The sequence below is a fragment of the Bubalus kerabau genome, chromosome 4, assembly GCF_029407905.1.
Source record: "Bubalus kerabau isolate K-KA32 ecotype Philippines breed swamp buffalo chromosome 4, PCC_UOA_SB_1v2, whole genome shotgun sequence".
Taxonomy (NCBI): Eukaryota; Metazoa; Chordata; class Mammalia; order Artiodactyla; family Bovidae; genus Bubalus; species Bubalus kerabau.
Genome location: NC_073627.1, coordinates 33,775,245 through 33,795,967, shown reverse-complemented (window position 1 = coordinate 33,795,967; position 20,723 = coordinate 33,775,245). Strand labels below are relative to the sequence as shown.

The following is a 20,723-nucleotide window of genomic DNA, read 5'->3' as shown; positions in this document are numbered from 1 at the left end:
ACTTCGTTCTCCAGGGTATCTTCCCAACCCAGGGATTGAACCTGGGTCTCCTGTACTGCGGGCAAATTCTTTACTGAGCTAGTGTATTTACTTCATTGTAAATATTTTTGAGGGTACCTTTGTATTTTGCTTTTGATCTTGGATCTACAATTTGGATGTCAACAACTTCCCTAAAAAGCACCAGTATGTTAAGTTCTGATGTCATGATCCCGATCTGGATTATTCATCTTTAATCTTGTTTTCAGTCTCTATGTTCAGCAGTATTTTTAATAAAGAATTACAGAGGAAAAAAAGAATTTCATCCAAGGGTCAAACATTGGGATTTGTTTCCCCTAACATTTCTGATTGCAGAGGACAGATATTAGGAAGATATTTTTTCCCCTTAATCTGAATTCACATCAGAATAAGAAGAGCAAACAAACCTGTCCTTAGAGCCTATTTCCATTCTCTTTTTAAGGTGCAAGAATTCAATCCTATTTACCAAGTAGGCAGCAAGTTCAGTTCACTTTAGTTCAGTTGCTCAATCGTGTCCGACTCTTTGCGACCCCATGAATTGCAGCACGCCAGGCCTCCCTGTCCATCACCAACTCCCGGAGTTCACTCAGACTCACATCCATCGAGTTGGTGATGCCATCCAGCCATCTCATCCTCTGTTGTCCCTTCTCCTCCTGCCCCCAATCCCTCCCAGCATCAGAGTCTTTTCCAATGAGTCAACTCTTCACATGAGGTGGCCAAAGTACTGCAGTTTCAGCTTCAGCATCATTCCCTCCAAAGAAATCCCAGGGCTGATCTCCTTCAGAATGGACTGGTTGGATCTCCTTGCAGTCCAAGGGACTCTCAAGAGTCTTCTTCAACACCACAGTTCAAAAGCATCAATTCTTCAGCCCTCAGCCTTCTTCACAGTCCAACTCTCACATCCATACATGACCACAGGAAAAACCATAGCCTTGACTAGATGGACCTTTGTTGGCAAAGTAATGTCTCTGCTTTTGAATATGCTATCTAGGTTGGTCATAACTTTCCTTCCAAGGAGTAAGCATCTTTTAATTTCATGGCTGCAGTCACCATCTGCAGTGATTTTGGAGCCCCAAAAAATAAAGTCTGACACTGTTTCCACTGTTTCCCCATCTATTTCCCATGAAGTGATGGGACCGGATGCCATGATCTTCGTTTTCTGAATGTTGAGCTTTAAGCCAACTTTTTCACTCTCCACTTTCACTTTCATCAAGAAGCTTTTGAGTTCCTCTTCACTTTCTGCCATAAAGGTGGTGTCATCTGCATATCTGAGGTTATTGATATTTCTCCTGGCAATCTTGATTCCAGCTTGTGTTTCTTCCAGTCCAGCGTTTCTCATGATGTACTCTGCTTATAAGTTAAATAAGCAGGGTGATAATATACAGCCTTGACAAACTCCTTTTCCTATTTGGAACCAGTCTGTTGTTCCATGTCAGTTCTAACTGTTGCTTCCTGACCTGCATATAGGTTTCTCAAGAGGCAAGTCAGATGGTCTGGTATTCCCATCTCTTTCAGAATTTTCCACAGTTTATTGTGATCCACACAGTCAAAGGCTTTGGCATAGTCAATAAAGCAGAAATAGATGTTTTTCTGGAACTCTCTTGCTTTTTCCATGATCCAGTGGATGTTGGCAATTTGATCTCTCGTTCCTCTGCCTTTTCTAAAACCAGCTTGAACATCAGGAAGTTCATGGTTCACGTATTGCTGAAGCCTGGCTTGGAGAATTTTGAGCATTACTTTGCTAGAGTGTGAGATGAGTGCAATTGTGCGGTAGTTTGAGCATTCTTTGGCATTGCCTTTCTTTGGGATTGGAATGAAAACTGACCTTTTCCAGTCCTGTGGCCACTGCTGAGTTTTCCAAATTTGCTGGCATATTGAGTGCAGCACTTTCACAGCATCATCTTTCAGGATTTGAAATAGCTCAACTGGAATTCCATCACTTCCACTAGCTTTGTTCATAGTGATGCTGTCTAAGGCCCACCTGACTTCACATTCCAGGATGTCTGGCTCTAGGTGAGTGATCACACCATCATGATTATCTGGGTCGTGAAGATCTTTTTTGTACAGTTCTTCTGTGTATTCTTGCCACCTCTTCTTAATATCTTCTGCTTCTGTTAGGTCCATACCATTTCTGTCCTTTATCGAGCCTATCTTTGCATGAAATGTCCCCTTGGAATCTCTAATTTTCTTGAAGAGATCTCTAGTCTTTCCCATTCTGTTGTTTTCCTCTATTTCTTTGCATTGATCGCTGAGGAAGGCTTTCTTATCTCTTCTTGCTATTCTTTGGAACTCTGCATTCAGAGGCTTATATCTTTCCTTTTCTCCTTTGCTTTTCCCTTCTCTTCTTTTCACAGCTATTTGTAAGGCCTCCCTAGACAGCCATTTTGCTTTTTTGCATTTCTTTTCCATGGGGATGGTCTTGATCCCTGTCTCCTGTACAATGTCACGAACCTCATTCCATAGTTCATCAGGCACTCTATCTATCAGATCTAGGCCCTTAAATCTATTTCTCACTTCCACTGTATAATCATAAGGGATTTGATTTAGGTCATACCTGAATGGTCTAGTGGTTTCCCCTACTTTCTTCAATTTGAGTCTGAATTTGGCAATAAGGAGTTCATGATCTGAGCCACAGTCAGCTCCTGGTCTTGTTTTGGTTGACTGTATAGAGCTTCTCCATCTTTGGCTGCAAAGAATATAATTAATCTGATTTCAGTGTTGAGCATCTGGTGATGTCCATGTGTAGAGTCTTCTCTTGTGTTGTTGGAAGAGGGTGTTTACTATGACCAGTGCATTTTCTTGGCAAAACTCTATTAGCCTTTGCCCTGCTTCATTCCATATTCCAAGGCCAAATTTGCCTGTTACTCCAGGTGTTTCTTGACTTTCTACTTTTACATTCCAGTCCCCTATAATGAAAAGGACATCTTTTTTGGGTGTTAGTTCTAAAAGGTCTTGTAGGTCTTCATAGAACCATTCAACTTCAACTTCTTCAGCGTTACTGGTTGGGGCATAGACTTGGATTACTGTGATATTGAATGGTTTGCCTTGGAAACGAACAGAGATCATTCTGTCATTTTTGAGATTGCATCCAAGTACTGCATTTTGAACTCTTTTGTTGACCATGATGGCTACTCCATTTCTTCTGAGGGATTCCTGCCCGCAGTAGTAGATATAATGGTCATCTAAGTTAAATTCACCCATTCCAGTCCATTTCAGTTTGCTGATTCCTAGAACGTCGACATTCACTCTTGCCATCTCTTGTTTGACCACTTCCAATTTGCCTTGATTCATGGACCTGACATTCCAGGTTCCCATGAAATATTGCTCTTTACAGCATGGGACCTTGCTTCTATCACCAGTCACATTCACAGCTGGGTATTCTTTTTGCTTTGGCTCCATCCCTTCATTCTTTCTGGAGTTATTTCTCCACTAATCTCCAGTAGCATATTGGGCCCGTACTGACCTGGGGAGTTCCTCTTTCAGTATCCTATCATTTTGCCTTTTCATACTGTTCATGGTGTTCTCAAGACAAGAATACTGAAGTGGTTTGCCATTCCCTTCTCCAGTGGACCACATTCTGTCAGATCTCTCCACCATGACCCACCCGTCTTGGGTTGCCATACAGGCATGGGTTAGTTTCATTGAGTTAGACAAGGCTGTGGTCCTAGTGTGATTAGATTGACTAGTTTTCTGTGAGTATGGTTTCAGTGTGTCTGCCCTCTGATGCCCTCTTGCAACACCTACCATCTTACTTGGGTTTCTCTTACTTTGGGTGTGGGGTATCTCTTCACAGCTGCTCCAGCAAAGCACAGCCGCTGCTCCTTACCTTGGATGAGGGGTATCTCCTCACCGCTGCCCTTCCTGACCTTCAACATGGGATAGTGCCTCTAGGCCCCCCTGCGCCCACGCAGCCACAGCAAAGTCAGTGCCATTTCTTCCAAGTTCAGATTCATTGTCATGCGCCCAGCTCCCTGGTCTGTCCTGCTCTGCAGAAGCATTTCCTAAATTGCCCATTCTGAACCTCCTCAGGACTTTTCCTAGGTCTGTGTGTTCAAAGAGTGGGTTGGCTCCCCAGGAAGGTAGCCAGTAGCAGTGGGCATTTGTGTGTACCTGTGTGGGGGTGTGCTGTGGGTGGCGTGGGTGTTGCGTTTCGGTCTGAAAGAAATAGCCTGAGTACTCAGGTGCTCAGCCCTGTCTTAGGGGCTCATGCTCTAATATGGGTGCATGTAAATACCGTGTCTCTGTCTATTCCTTCTGTCATATATATATAGCTTGTCTCCAACGCCCCTAGATTTGAGGATTTTTGCTCTGGAAGGAAATTCAGAAATACTCTTTTCTAGAATCCTCACTTTATAGATGAGGAAACTGTGACATGAGAAGACGTGACTTGCTGGTGGTTATGTACTCCACTCCCCGCTGAGATTCTTATCGCTGTTTCTTCCTGTGCCCCCCATGTGTCTACAGTCACATTTTATTTTTTAAAGATTTTTTTTAATGTTGATCATTTATAAAGTCTTTATTGAAGGTGTTACCATATTGTTTCTGTTTTATACTTGGAGTTTTTTGGCTAAGAGGTGTGTGGGGTCTTAGCTGCAGGACCAAGGATCAAACCCACACCCCCTGTCCTGAAAGGTGACATCTTAACCACTGGACTGCCAGGGAAGTCCCAACAGGCACCATTTTATTCCTTCTGTCCCCGACTGCCGTCCTGGACATGGCTCAGAGTCTCGGGAGTCTAGGGGGATGTGGTGGATCGGCCTCTGAGAGTTCCTGGCTGCACTTGCCCTTCTTGGGGTCTCAGGATCCCTCTCCCCTCTGTGTTCGTATACCTCCCTTGCTCCCTCCCCTCCACCTGCCAGGGCTCTGAGACTCACCAGGCCCGGGCGACCCAGCCCCGGGGCCAAGCAGGTGCACACATATGCACTCCAGAGCAGTCCCCGCTTCACTGGGCCTGGTCCGGGCTGGTCTCGGGGGACAAGGAGGAGCCGGCTGTGCTCCTGGGCCTGACCTTCTGCCTGATGCAGGGCAGCCTCCCCAGACTTCTCGTGCTCTGCTGAGCCTTGACTCCTGACTTGCTTTGTTTGGGCAGCTCGTGGACCACCGGGCAGAGTTCAGCAAATGGTGGCTCAGCGAGTTTAAGACCATCAAGTTTCCCTCCCAAGGAACCATCTTTGACTATTACATAGACCCAGAGACCAAGAAATTCGAGCCTTGGTCCAGGCTCATCCCGCAGTTTGAATTTGACCCTGAGACACCTCTGCAGGTGAGTGTGACTGAGCGGCAACCAGGGATATGTAATGTCCCCAGAATCTGCGGTGGCTCTCGTGGCAGCCCCTAATGGATTCCCAAAAGGTTTGACCTCATTAAGAATTAGCTCCTTTTCTTTTCAGAGGAAATTAGAGGTTCAGTATAGTGATGCATGCGTGCGTGCTAAGTTACTTCAGTCCGACTCTTTGCGACCCTATGGACTATAGCCTGCTAGACTCCTCTGACTATGGGATTGTCCAGGCAAGCATACTGGAGTGGGTTGCCATGCCCTTCTCCAGGGGATCTTCCTGACCCAGGGATCGAACCTGTATCTCTTATGTCTCCTTCATTGCAGGCAGGTTCTTTACTGCTGAACCACCTGGGAAGCCCTCAGCATAGTCATAATATCTCCCCAAGCCTAGGTAACTTAATTAGCAGGCCCCCCTGCAGGCATGCTGAGACAAGGCAAGTCGGGGTTGACCAGGCAGAAGGCTTTAAAATACAATCCAGAGGCCGCAGGGAGGCAAACATCGCTAATAGAGGGGGATGGGCATGCCCTCTAACCACAGCATGAGTTACCGGGAGGGTCTCTGTCGGTAACGGGGCCCTCCTGCCTGCAGTAGTGAGCCCCCCAACCCCAGCGCGATTCCCTCTCCTGAAATGCCCCAGGGTGCTCTGACAGCATGTGAGTCTCCCACTAGCCCCCAGTTCGCTCCTCCTGTCTCCTGCCACACCTGCCCCGTCTCCCCCGACCCCAGGCCTGCCTGGTGCACACCAGCAAGACCATATGCCTCTGCTACTTCCTGGAGCGGCTCCTGGCGCGGCGGCGGCCTGTCATGCTGGTGGGAACTGCGGGCACTGGCAAGTCGGTGCTGGTGGGGGCGAAGCTGGCCAGCCTGGACCCCGAGGTGTACCTGGTGAAAAACGTGCCCTTCAACTACTACACCACATCAGCCATGCTGCAGGGTGAGTGTCAACACATCAACAACCAAGTGAATCAGCTGCTCCTCACTGCTTACAAAGTCAGGTACTCACTCATCAACGAGGGAAGAGAAATGGGCCTTTAATCAAAGTGCCAGCAATCTGGGGAGACGGTGGATTCAGTGTCTCCCAAAAACTACTTCCCAAGACTGCTCCATGGTGAAAACGTTTAAACAGAAACAAGTCATCTCAGTTAATCACTGAGATGAGGATGGGGGAGGTCAGAGTCATGGCCATCTCCCCACTGCATGCAGGCTTGTCAGTTCCAGAGATCTTCTTCTAGACCAGGGTCTAATGCCTGATGATCTGAGGTGGAACTGATGTAATAATAATAGAAATAAAGTGCACAGTACATGTAACACGCTTGAATCATCCCGAAACCATCCCTCACCCCTCAGTCTGTGGAAAAATCGTCTTCCAGGAGACCGGTTCCTGGTGCCAAAAAGGTTGAGGACCGCTGCTCTAAATGTCATCTTGTTCACACAGTTTGATTTGTTTGCAAGATGACTGAAGAGGAATCTTGGGAGAGGTCTGGTCATCTGTTAATTCGGTTCAGTTCAGTCTCTCAGTCATGTCTGACTCTTGGCGACCCCATGGACAGCAGCACGCCAGGCTTCCCTGTCCTTCACCAACTCCCGGACTTTGCTCAAACTCATGTCCATCGAGTCAGTGATGCCATCCCACCATCTCTTCTTCTGTTGTCCCCTTCTCCTCCTGCCTTCAATCTTTCCCAGCATCAGGGTCTTTTGCAATGAGCCAGTTCTTCGCATCCTTTGGCCAAAGTATTGGAGCTAATGCCCCAGCATCAGTCCTTCCAATGAATATTCACGGTAGATTTCCTTTAAGATTGACTGGTTTGATATTGCAGTCCAAGGGGCTCTCAAGAGTCTTCTCTAACACCACAGTTCAAAAGCATCAATTTTCGGCACTCAGCTTTCTTTATGGTCCAATGCTCACATCCGTACCTGACTACAGGAAAAACAGCTTTGACAATATGGACCTTTATCGCAAAGCAATGTCTCTGCTTTTTAATATGCTAAGTTGGTCATAGCTTTTCTTCCAAGGAGCAGTCAATCTATTAATTGCTTGTTTGCCATTTCTACTTCTTTGATCTACGGGAAGAACTGACAAGTTAGTCCAGGTATTGCGTGATGAAGGGATTTGAAAGGTGTGCTCAGGTCAAAGGCAAGTAGAGCATGGGGGTGCCTGGTTTAAAAAGTGAGTTGCAGTATGTGTTTGTGTGTGAGTTGCTCATCATGTCCAACTCTTTGTGACCCCATGGACTGTAGTGCTCCAGGCTAGTTACACTATAGCTTCACTAAAGAGACAAGAAAAGGGGCTTCCTGCTGAGGGCGATTTCCTGCAAGGAGCTGCTCACATAAAGGGCCCAGGGGGCATGGAGGAGGGGACCTGATGTCCTCCACTCTGAGCTGAAATGGAGGTCAGGCACCTCCCCGGCTGACTGCCCTCCCACTCCTCTCTTGCCTGTCCCCTCCCCTGTCTGTCCCTCTCTCCAGCACCTTAGCAAGGCTCCCCTTTCCCATCCTTTCTCCTGAAATGCCTCCCCGGCTGCTGAACTCCTCCAGGGCAGGAGTTCCACACAGAGCAGGTCAGTGCCTTGATGACAAAGAAAACAGAAAACCCACTGAAAGATTTCCATGGGCTTACAGACTCCTGGCACCAGAAGGGTCTCTAGAGGTCATTTCATGCACCCTTCACACCTTATATGTGGGGGAACTGAGGCTCGGGTTCAAGTACGTGGCTGCCTAAGGTCACCATGGTGCGACAAGGCTGGTGTGGCGCTCCAGCCTGCTGAGCACGCAGAGTGTGCGTGTCACAGGCATTTACGTGCTGGGCTCTCAAGCGGACGGGGGCCCTCAGGGATCCCAAGGGTCACTGCATGTGCCTCCCCAGCCCCAGCCACTTTCTTCTTGACCTTCACTGACTTAAGTCTCCTTTTGTTTAGAAACACTCCTCACACTGACCCTAGAAGCAGCCTCCTTTTGAAGAAGTGCTAAAGCCAGTGTCCCCACAAGAGGAGGGTAGTAGCCGGGCTGGGGAGAAACCCCCCTCTCACTCCTCACACTGGAACAGCCTCACCCCACCCTCTGGAGTCTTAACCACTGGCTCACCAGGGAAGTCCCCAAATCATTTAATCTTGTACAAACCTGTGAAGTAAGTCCTTTTATCATCCCCATGTCGTAGATGAGAAAACCAAGGCACAGGGAAGTTAAATAAGCTCCTTGAGGCTACACAGTGAGTGGGTGGAACCAGGGTTTGAATCCAGAGAGTCTGACTTCAGAGCCTGTGCCCTTAGCCACTAGGCTATACCTCCTCCCCTGAAAATAAAACGCTTTGGAAATTGAAATAAATATTTGATAATATTACTCTTACCCCTAGCGACACTATTTGAGTCTAGAAAGATTATTTTCTAGAATCCTATTGTAATGATTCTATAACGTAAAAAGTACTTTGACTAGAGAGTAAACATTCATTGCCAAGAAAAAAGAGATGAGTTTCATATCCTTGATTCTGAAAAATGCCAGATTCCCTTACTTGAAAATTCCCATCCATCACTTTAGTCACAGTCCAAACAAGTTTGTTCATTTGGCTTCTTAGCTGAAAACATTTCAGAAGTAACAAAATGGCAAGAGGAAGGGTGCTTAGCAGTTATAAAAGTTGGAACAAGAAAGCTGGTACCCAAGGGGAAATAGAAAACGGTAAAAAGGAGATGCAGGAACCCACAGGGTGGCTGCTCTGACGTCAGACAAGATGCAAATTGTCCCCCCACAGCAAGAGTCCATGTCTCTGTTCTGGTTTTGGCCATGCGGCATGCAGGATCTTAATTCTCTGACCAGAGATCGAACCCATGCCCTCTGCAGGGTAAACACGGAATCTTAACCACTGGACCTCCAGGGTTGCCCTCCATCACTCCTTCTGAAGCCCAGCATTTTTACTGCGGTTTGTGGTTAAGACCCTATGGAATTATGTTGAATGTGATGTGGTACAGTCTGCTTTAAAAGGCAGGCAGTAAACCCAGACAGATGTGCAGAGTGAGTGTTTATAAGGTAATGAATGTAATGATGGCAAAAGACAGGAAATAGCCCAGTTATCCATATGATAGAATGCTAAGTGTTACTACAAAGAATGAGGACATTCTGTATGAATTAAGCTGGCTCCGTTTCCAAAATCTTTGTCAAGTGAGAAAAGCACAATACAGAACAGTGCGTATAGTATGCTCCAAATTATGTCTTGTTTAAAAAGAGACATATAAAACGTTGCATACATATACACTCGCACATCTATGCTTATACATCCTAAGAATATCTCCGGAGGGACACGCGAGCAACAGCATTTGCCCTTGGCAAGGGGAACTGGATGCTAAGAGCGGGGATGGAGAATGACTCAAACTTTTTTAAAATTATGAACTATTTCAAGCATTCGGAAAAGTACAGACAAGAGTATAACAGATGCCCGTGTACCCACCACCCAGACTTCACAGATGTTAACATTTCTGTCATCTTGCTATGGATCTTAGCATTTTAAGTACAGCTAATGCACCACCCCTCCCCCAGCCCTTGCCCCATCATGCCCTTGGAAACCAGGCTAGGACCACTACAGCTGATGTGCCGTCATTCCCTAGTTACGCTTTTGATATATGTATGTAGCCGTGAAATACACGATGTTGTTGTGTGTATTTAAATTTTAAGTATGTATCATATCATAACTTCCTTTGGTAACTTGCTTTTCTCATCCTTGTCTGTTTTAATGTGTGTGGAGCGCTTCTTCACTGGTTTTCACTGCTGCATAGAATTCCCTTGTGTGACTAAATCACAGCTCATTTACCCATTCTCCTACTAAAATGCAACATAATTTTTCAACATTTTCCATTTATAAAATATTTTTTTAGTTATAATTGACATATAATACATGGTATGCATTAAAGCACACGATCCAATAAGTTTTTAAATATTTACCCACCATGAAACCATCACTATGATTGAAATAATGCACACATTCATCACCTCGAGAGTCCTTCACCTCCCTGGTAATCCCTCCCTCCCTCCCAACCGCCACCCCCCCAACCCTGCTCTATGTCTAAGGCAACCACTGATCTGTTTCTGTCACTATAGGTTAGTTTGCAATTTCTAGAATTTTATATAATGGAATCGTCATACAATAGCCCTCCTTTTTTTTTTTTTTTTGGTCTGGCTCCTTTCACTCAGCTTGATTTTGAGATTTACCCATGTTGTTGAGGGTACGACAGTTCATTCTTTTCATTCCTGAATAGCAAGACAAAATAAGTAAAACACTCAGAATGATTCCTAGCATACAATAAGTGCTCAGTAAATGGAAGCTGTTATTCTAGCAATATTAAAAATCCTTCTCAAATTTAAGTTATAAATACTATACAAAAATCCCTGAGCTGCAACTGCCAAAACAAAAGGAGCATGAGCAAACCCCTTTTGCTTGAAAAAAAGACGTTTAGCATAAGCTGTGCTAAAGCAAAAATAATGTTTTTGGAAAAAATGTTCCAGCTTACAAATGGGCAATAACTTCACCCAGCAGGTCAATTCACTGAGGTCTCCAGAGTAGTGTTTTACAGCTCACTCATCCTGCTAGTCCATCGGATGCCATTTTTCTCAAATCAGATGTTCTTTTATAGAGAAGGCAGCTGCTTGATATTCCCTGCATCTTTCCTCTCTTATCACTTTCAGCTCTGGGGTCTCCATTGAGTACTTTTCTAAACAGATTCAAAACTCCTTCAAATGCAAACAGGGCTTGTGTTTCAAGGCATTCACATTGCTTATCAGTGTGGATAGCACATGCTTCATTTGAAGTTTTTACTATGCCAAGCCCCTGTATTATCAGTAATGCTTTTGACTTCAAGCAGCAGACAGCGTATTAAAAAGCGGAGACATCAGTCTGCCTACAATGGTCCATATAGTCAAAACTATGCTTTTTTCAGTAGTCATGTGGATATGAGAGTTGGACCATAAAGAAGGCTGAGTGCCCAAGAATTGATGCTTTCATCTTGTGCTGGGGAAGACCCTTGAAAGTTTCAATGCTGCTGCTGCTAAGTCGCTCAGTCCTGTCCGACTCTGTGCCACCCCATAGACTGCAGCCCACCAGGCTCCCCCGTCTTTGGGATTCTCCAGGCAAAAACACTGGAGTGCGTTGCCATTTCCTTCTCTAGTGCATGAAAGTGAAAAGTGAAAGTGAAGTCGCTCAGTCCTGTCCGACTCTGTGCGACCCCATGGAATGTAGCCCACCAGGCTCCTCCATCCATGAGATTTTCCAGGCAAGAGTACTGGAGTGGGGTGCCATTGCCTTCTCCGGTTCAATGCTATTGAGGCTATAATATCTATTATTCTCTTACATACTCCCTCAGGGTAGCAGAGTCTCTGCTGCTCCAGCCATCACATCCACATTCCAAAAAAAAAAAAAAAAAAAAAGATAAAGGTAAGAGTTAGTGCCCTTGTCAGGAAATGATAGCTCTCCAGGAATCCCACTGATTTATGTGTCTGTTCAAAATTGTGTCACATGGCCAGGCTAGCTGGAACACAACTAAGGAGAAGGAAGACGGAAGTGATGTCCATCACGGATCTGATGACAGTCTCTATTTTTACAAAATGAGAAAATGAGGCTTAGAGGTCATAAGTGACTTCCCTCAAAGTTGCATAGTGATTTAATAGCCAAGCTGTCTTATTTCATTGAGCTACTGTGTCCATCCACTTTGATAAGTCATGCGTCTACATTTCCATAAGAGAATGCCAACTTTGCTTCCACTTGTCTAATATCTGGAGCACATGGGTGTCTCTGCCTTTGACAGTAAGTAAAAGAGGCGCTTCACTTGTTCAGTGAAACTCTTAGACTTAACCTGACCACTTGCCAGCAGCTGCACCAATCGCAGGTTAATAGCTCTGGCATCTTGGCTGAGGAGGTAGATCTGTGTCTCTCCAGCTGCTCTGAACACCACAGACCCAGGCCCACTACTTCCTTTCCCTTCACTGAGTTATCATCTAATGATCCACTCTTGGATGTTGTTGAAGGTTAGGATGATCAAAGATAATTTAAATTTTTAAAAAATACCTCCTGTAAAAGCCTAGGTTGAAGACCATGCCCATTTTGCAGCCCAATACACCTTTTATAAGTTTCCAGGATACATGCCTTTTAGAATTGAGTGCCTAAAATTTGTTTTGCTACAAAAGTAGAGATGGGTTTGTATCAGTGATCTGGGATGGCATGGCTACTGTAATTAAACACAGATTGAGTTCTAAGCTTTCAAAGAGTCAGTTCATAAAGGACAATGTGGCCATTCTTATTTCATTACAGTAACTATATCACCCATGATTAGTGGCTCAAATAAGTTTCTTCTACTATATAGTTTGGAATCTCTTTTTATCTTTTTCAATTGGCCTGTTTTATGTCTATTGAAATAGCTTAAGTCTTTTCTCATTCATTTTGGAAATACAAGTGATTTTTAAGAACTAAAGGAATTTGCAATGACCCATCATCAGGACAGTTTAGAAAGGGAAAAAGAGGAGTAAAGAACTGGGTCATGGCATCGAAGGGCTTATATTTGCAGTGCAGTGAGAGTGAGCCAAAGCAATGCTCATCACAGTCCCAAATTCTCCTGACATCCAACTGCGACTTGAAGTATTAACTCAACAAATATTTGAGTGCGTAATTACACTAATTAGATGGGAGCTCGGGTGTCTGAGTCTTTGTGTAAAACAAACCCATCACCTGTTCATTAAAAGTTAAATCTGGACAAGACCTTGAAAGATCTGATCAAACTCTCGACCTCAAAGGAACATTACATTATCAGATAGATAGCGCTCAGCACTTGCCTGAATATCTTCCGAAAAGGAGATGCTGTGCTGTGCTTAGTGGCTCAGTCGTGTCCAACTCTTTGCAATCTCATGGACTGTAGCCTGCCAGGCTCCTCTGTCCATGGGGATTCTCCAAGCAAGAATACTGGAGTGGGTTGCCATGCCCTTCTCCAGGGGATCTTCCCAACCCAGGGATCGAACCCAGTTCTCTTGCATTGCAGGCAGATTCTTTAACATCTGAGCCACAGGGAAGTGCAAGAATGGATAGGCTACTGAAATGGGTAGCCTAGCCCTTCTCCAGGGGATCTTCCTGACCCAGGAATCAAACCAGGTTCTCCCACATTGCAAGTGAATTCTTTACCAGCTGAGCCACCAGGGAAGTCCAAAAGGAGATGACACAGAATTAAATCATCAAAGACTTACCTTCTAGTAGGCAAGATGCTCTACTTCAAATGGGGATTCAAAGCATAAAGAAATTGAAAACAATGCATTTAAGACTATAGGGAAATCATCCCATAAATTTTAGCACCTCCAAATTATGGAATGCAATGCAGCAATTAAAAATCATGTTCTAGTAGGCTAGGTATTATCATATAAAAAGGTTTATAATACATGAAATGAAAAACAACATACACAGGCAGAATATACAGTATAATTCTTATTTTGTAAAGGAAAAACATCTAACAGAGCAAATACACTAGAGTGAAATAGACCAAAATATTGAAAGTTACGCTTACTGCTAGGTGATAGAATTATGGGAAATTTTCATTTTCATCATTATGATTCTCTATGCTTTCCAATCTTTATATAATGAGTATGTATTATTTTATAATCATGCAAAATGTGTTATTTTTTGAAAGAACAAATGAAGAGCCCTTACAATATAACTAAAATGCCTTAACGTGAAAATTCGGATAATACTAAGGAAAAAGAGTTCAAACACAGAAACACAAATCAGGCCAATGCAAAGTGAAGACATGATTAATTATTAACCACCTCTGTCAAAAAACTTGGCCAGGAAGCGTGTTAACTAAACCAGCGATTTTTGAAGGACAGGAGCCAGGTCATAGTAACGTTTCAGAAGCAGTGTGCTATGGTGGGTACATAAGTTTCCATAGTCAAGGAGAGCTGGGTTAGAATCCTGACTTTGTCCTCAGTAGCTGGATGACCTTGAATAAAGTCCCTTTATTTCCCTAAAGCTCAGTTTTCTCTTTTGTTGAGAGATTTTTTTTTTTTATGTGAGATGTTTTTAAAGGTGATAATAATACATGCTAGGGCTGCTCTGAAGGCGCAGTGATATGGTGCATGTCACTTCCTCCGTACAGACCCAGGTCCCTAGTGATGCCCAGCAAATGAATGACTGCAGGGCTCTGGTGCTCAGAGCCTGGAGGAATCCTGGGATGAGTGAGAAGGGCTCACAAGGTCTCTCTTCCCCAGCCATGTGAAAGAAGCATCGGGATCAGTATCAAGAGCCCTGGGTTCTAATTCCAGCACCACATTTAGCCTGTGTCAGCCTCTGATTCTTTAGTTACAAAGAGGGTATGATAAACCTTTCTTTGCTTATTCATGGAGTTTACCATCATATAAAGCCATGTATTCATTCATTCTTTAATCAGTTTTTGAATACCTTCCTTCGTGATAAATAATATCCTAGGTGCTGGGGTTATGACAATGAGGAAAAAAGAGAAAGATTCCTGGCCTTTTAGAGTTTATAATGTGGAGGCACTGAGATAATAAACAAGATGAATAAGTAAGATATACAGGATATTAAGTGGTAATAAGTGTTAATGGAGGAAAATGAAGTCAGGGCCAGAAATAGGAGGTTGGGGGTGGGGGGCTTTAATTTGTGCTCAAGTGCTAGGGAAGGGCTTCCTAAAAAGATGGCATTTGAGTAAGTAAATGCCTGATGTAAGTGAGGGAGCAAACTTCTGGCATTTAGGAGAAAAGATTGCAGACAGAGGAAGCAGCCAGAGCAAAGACACCATGGCCATGGGTGACTAGTGAGCCAGAAACAGGATGGTTGGAGCAGAGGGAGTGAAGGCAGGAGCAGTGGAAGAGAAAAACCAACACGGGAGGTTTGCCCAGGTAACCAGACAGGCTTTTGCTCCAAGTGAGATGGGACGCCACTGGGGGGTTTAAGCATGGGACTGGCACAGTGTGATTTACATCTTACAAGGATACCTCTGCCTGCTGTCTTGAGAACATAGCGTAGGAATCTAAGGGCAAAAGCAGGAAGATCATTTGGGAGGATGTCATGGACACCAGGTGTGAGAATCAGTGGACAAGGATGGTAGCAGTGTTGTTGTTCAGCCACTCAGTTGTGTCTGACTCTTTGCGACCCCATGAACTACAGCAGGCCAGGCTTCCCTGTCCTTCACCATCTCCTGGAGCTTGCTCCAACTCATGTCCATTGAGTCACTGATGCCATCCAACCATCTCATCCTCTGTCACCCGCTTCTCCTCCTGCCTTCAATCTTTCCCAGCATCATGGTCTTTTCCGTGAGTCAGCTCTTTCCATCAGGTAGCCAAAGGATTGAACTTCAGCTTCAGCATCAGTCCTTCCAATGAATATTCAGAATTGATTTCCTTTAGGATTGACTGGTTTGATCTCCTTGCAGTCCTAAGGACTCTCAAGAGTCTTGTCCAGCATCACAGTTCAAAAGCATCAATTCTTTGGCACTCAGCCTTCTTTATGGTCCAACTCTCTCATCCATACAATACTGGAAAAACCATAGCTTCGACTATACTGACCTTTGTAAGCAAAGTGATGTTTCTGCTTTTGAATGCTCTGTCTAGGTTTGTCATAGCTTTCCTTCCAAGGAGCGGATGTCTTATGTAAACCCACTTCTGTTCTTCCAGTTCTGCCTGAAAGCAGAACTCAGTACTGTTTCATTCTAGATAAGACTTGGAGCAGAGGTCAGCCAAGAAGGGATCCAGTGTGTGTGCCTTTCCAGGGGAGGCCTCTCTTTTCTTAATCATCCTTTTGAGATAATCTGGTGTATTCCAAGCCCACTTCTTCCTAACTGACATGCTTTTCTCCTCAACCCTCCTCAAGTAGCATAAAAAGCTTAATCAACCCAAATTACAGGGTCTGCTTAATTCCAGGAGTTGATTTGAATATCATTGCTTCAGGAGGAGGAGAAACAAGTCTTCCTAAGGAGAGAATTTCCTATTAGAAGGACTGTTCACAAAAGCGTGTCCTTGGCAGCCCATTAATTATATTTCATTTTGACAGATCTCGTATATAGTTGTTATGTCTTAAGGGGGGTTAGGAAGGTGTTGGGTGATTAATTGGTCGATAGTATATGTTAATTGCATGCTAATTAAATTTAAATTTAATTCCTATTTGGAACACTGAATTTAACTCAGGACCAGAAAATTAGAATATTCAAGCTTTTTTAAAGGAACATGTCTTTCTATCTGTCACCTTCATATGTCTGTTGACACTTCCTTCTTGTTTACAAACTTGTTTTTCAAGAAAAGGGATGAGACGGTTCTTAGAGCCTCTAGCCGTAATAGTATTGGTTCTTGCAGTACATAAATATCTAATTGGTTTATTGAAAAAATATATATATATGTATACCCTGTTCTTAGATTTGCTCTGAACAAGTTCTGTCAGGCTGGGAAAATGTACTCTTTGATTCCTTCCCTCTGGCTGGATAATTGAAGATGCAGCTCAGGACAGAGTCTGTACTTAGTTTCTAGAAAAGCACTAAGATGCTCTGCTACCCCAAGGCAGAGGGCAGGGCATCCATGACACTGGGGGCTTCTGGGAAATTCCCTGGGTCTGTTGTTTCTTCTCTCCCTCAAGGAAAACCCCAGGAGGGGAACACTTTGAGAACACTGTTGACAAAATATCCAGGATTTCCTCTTTTACAGTCCAGGGGCAGGAGGGGAACCACATCCTTCCTCTCCTCCTCTGTCCTAGGTAGAGAAGGTGTGTGTACGTGTGTGTGTGCACGTGTGTGTGCTAAGTCACTTCAGTCATGTCCAACTCTTTGTGACCCCATGGAATATAGCCCCCCAGGCTCCTCTGTCCATGGGGTTTCCCAGGCAAGAATACTGGAGTGAACTGCATGCCCTCTTCCACAGGAAGCCACACAGGTGCCACCTGGGAAGTCCACCTAGGATCTGGTTGTTTGCAGATTTCCTTGAGGGTAGAGTACTAGGCCTTGGGACTTCTGTTTTTAGCCTGCGAAGAAAGCCGTGGACCTCAAGTATGGTAGAAGGAACATGGGTTTTGAAGTTTAACTGATTGGGATCTGTACCCTGGCACTACCTTAGACAAGTTAATTCATTCTTCTGAGTCTCAGTTCTGTCATCTGTGAAAGGGGTGATGGTTCTAATCTCGCAGCACTGTTTTAAGGCTTCAGTGAGACCATAAATGTCTGTGCAAACCTAACACGTGCACAGTCAGATGGCCAAGGCCTGGGCGCTTCTGTTGCCACCCCTGGCTGGTCATCACCCGCCTCCCCTCTGGTCCCGTGGAGCTGCCTGCCCCTGGACGCAGCTCTCGCGTGCACGCTGCGCTGTGGCTCGTCCTTGACACTGGACTGTCTTAGAACTGGGCTCTGAGCTTTGACCCTCCTTCCCTCACTAACTGGCTCTCTCCTCAGCTGTCCTGGAGAAGCCTCTGGAAAAGAAAGCCGGCAGAAACTACGGTCCCCCAGGCAACAAGAAGCTCGTCTATTTCATTGACGACATGAACATGCCCGAGGTGGACTCCTACGGGACTGTGCAGCCTCACACGGTCCTCAGGCAGCACCTGGACTATGGCCACTGGTAAGCGAACACACGGAGGGACTCGGCTGGGCGGGGGACAGGCCCAAGGCCGATTTGTCCTGCTGGAGCTGCAGATCTGAGCTCAGTTCTGGCACCAGAGAAGGCGCTGGTCAGAGAAGCTACTGAGCTCTTATTTAAGGGGAAATGCCTATCCTTTCTTTACCACTTATCTCTAAAGTTACCTTCTTCAAGCTTCCAAAGCATGATTAACCAAGACCCCCCTACCCCGCTACCCACACCCCACCTCCCACTGTGGTTCTGTCGCACTGAGCAGGGCCTTTGATGAGAACACCTAACATATGCCTTAAATCAGTTAATTAATTAAAAAAAATTTTTTTTAATTGGAGGATAATTGCTTTACCATATTGTGTTGGTTTCTGCCATACATCAACATGAATCAGCCATAGATATACATATGTCTCCTTCGTCTTGAACCTCCCTCCCACCTCCCACCCCATCATACCCCTCTAGGTTGTCACAGAGCATCTGATTTGAGCTCCCTGCGTCATGCAGCAAATTCCCACTGGCTGTCTATTTTATACACGGCAGTGTGTACGTTTCCGTGCTGCTCTCTCAATTCGCCCCACCCTCTCTTTCACCCACTGTGTCCATAAGTCTATTCTCTATATCAGCCGTTGTCTCTCAGAACATCGCACAAGCTCCATTGTTATCTCCTGCAAGTGTATCATTTTTAATGGCAAAAGGTCTAAACTTACCAGAAAGAAAAAAAAAAAGTCGGTGATTTGAGACAACTCTGGCTTACCATCCTACCTCACACTGAATCCAGTAAGACCTTTCTGGAAATTCTACTGCATGGCCTTCATATGGTCACCTTTCTGCTCCCAGAAATACCCACTTCATGCTTCTCCTCTCTCTCCAAGCTTGCCACCCAGCCTCCGTGGATGACCACACTCACTGCCTCCATCTCTAGCTTCCACGTCTATACAACTTACCTGCCTCCCTGTGCCTCCCCCCACCACATCTTCCCTGAGGCTTAACCGCCCACCAGCATCTTTGTGTCTACTCTTTCCGCCTCTGAAATCTCACTTCACCTGTTAGTCCTTCCTGATCACTTCCTTCACATCAATATTTAAACTTGCATGAATTTACCTAGTGATAGTGAAAGTCGCTGAGTTGTGTCCGACTCTTTACGGCCCCATGGACTATACACTTCATGACATTCTCCAGGCCAGAATACTGGAGTGGGTAGCCTTTCTTTTCTCCAGGGGATCTTCCCAACCCAGGGATCGAACCCAGGTCTCCCTTGTTGCAGGCGGATTCTTTACCAGCTGAGCCACCAGGGAAGCCCAAGAATACTGGAGAGGGTAGCCTATCCCTTCTCCAGAGGATCTACCCGGCCCAGAAATAGAACCGGAGTATCTTGCATTGCAGGCGGATTCTTTACCAACTAAGCTATCTGTGTTCAAAAATACCATTTTCTGACTGCTGCTCTGTCTCCCTCTGTGTTACCAGATTCTCTCCCCAGTTTCCAGTTCCCTATCTCCCACTCACTCCTCCAGCCACAGTGATTAGGTTTCTGTCTCCCCCACTTTACTGTTCTTACTCAAACAGCTGTATCTTTACTGTGACGTCCTGCAGACCCCATTGGGTCACCATCTTTCTTCTTCTCCGTACACACTTGATGTGGTTGACTGCTCTGTCCTGGAAGTCCTGGCTTTCTGGGTACCACACAGCCTTGATTTCCTCCTACCTCTTTGACCATCTCTGTGGTCTCTCCTTCCTGTTCTACTTCCACAGACATGGTATCCCTTAGGGATTTGTCCTCAGCTCTTTTATCTTCTCAGTTTCTACCAGTGGGTCTAGTCTTTTTTTAACCTCTCAAACACATGAGTGATTGGGCACGTCCCAGCTCAGCTTCACAACACGCTCCCCTGCCTGAGCCCTCTCTCACCTGCGGCTTCTGACTGTCCCAGGTATGATCGAAACAAACTGTCCCTGAAGGAGGTCATGAACATTCAGTATGTTTCCTGTATGAACCCCACCGCGGGCAGCTTCACCATCAACCCCCGGCTTCAGGTAAGGGGGGAACTGTGACCTTGGAGTCCTAAACATCACCTTCCAGACCAGATGTTACTGGTCTCTGTGGGAAAATTGGCTCTCCACCCATCCAGCCTCTTTACATGGTAAATCATACAGGATGTGGACTTGCATTTCCAGGGAGACAAAAAAACACCTCAACCCAGACCCCCTGAAGCTTTTTTCTTTTTTTTATAATTAACTTTCATTGGAGCATAGTTGATTTGCAGTGTTGTGTTAGTTTCTGCTGTACAGCAAAGTGAATCAATTATATGTGTGTATACACACACACACACACACACAAATACACACACACACACACACACACATCCATCCTTTTTAAAATTCTTTTCCCATATAGGTCATTACAGAGTATTGAGTAGATTTCCCTGTGCTATACAGTAGGTTCTTATTATCTGCTTTATATATTGGAGTGTGTGTATGTCAGTCCCAATCTTCCAATTTATACCTCCCTCCCGTTCCCCCCTCAGTAACCATGAGTTTGTTTTCTACATCTGTGACTCTTATTTCTGTTTTGTAAATAAGTTCATTTGTACCACTTTTTAAAGAAGCTTTTCGAGCCAGATGGACTCATAGGGTTAGTCTAATTCAACTTGGCCTTCAGAATGAGAGAACTTCAGAGGGGTGAATGACCCTGCCAAGGTCACATGCATTCTCAGTATCATGATCAGATTTGGACCCAGAGTCCAGGTTCCCTTCTCCTTCTGCTATGCCACACTGACATCTTTGATCAGAGGTCCAAAGCCCTTCATTCATTCTAGGCTCAACTAAGTTTGGGTTTAATGTGAGAAGTGTGGCCAGAAT

At 45.0% G+C, this 20,723-nt stretch overlaps 1 protein-coding gene across 1 annotated transcript in view; it reads left to right on the top strand.

Moving 5' to 3' along the window:
- Positions 1–20,723, top strand: part of DNAH9 (dynein axonemal heavy chain 9) — a 288,583-nt gene that overhangs the window by 135,781 nt on the left and 132,079 nt on the right. The window contains exons 37-40 of the mRNA XM_055576493.1: positions 5,105–5,278; positions 6,021–6,228; positions 17,696–17,861; positions 19,796–19,898. Coding sequence (XP_055432468.1) covers positions 5,105–5,278; positions 6,021–6,228; positions 17,696–17,861; positions 19,796–19,898 — 651 coding nt within the window. The remainder of the gene's footprint in view (positions 1–5,104; positions 5,279–6,020; positions 6,229–17,695; positions 17,862–19,795; positions 19,899–20,723) is intronic.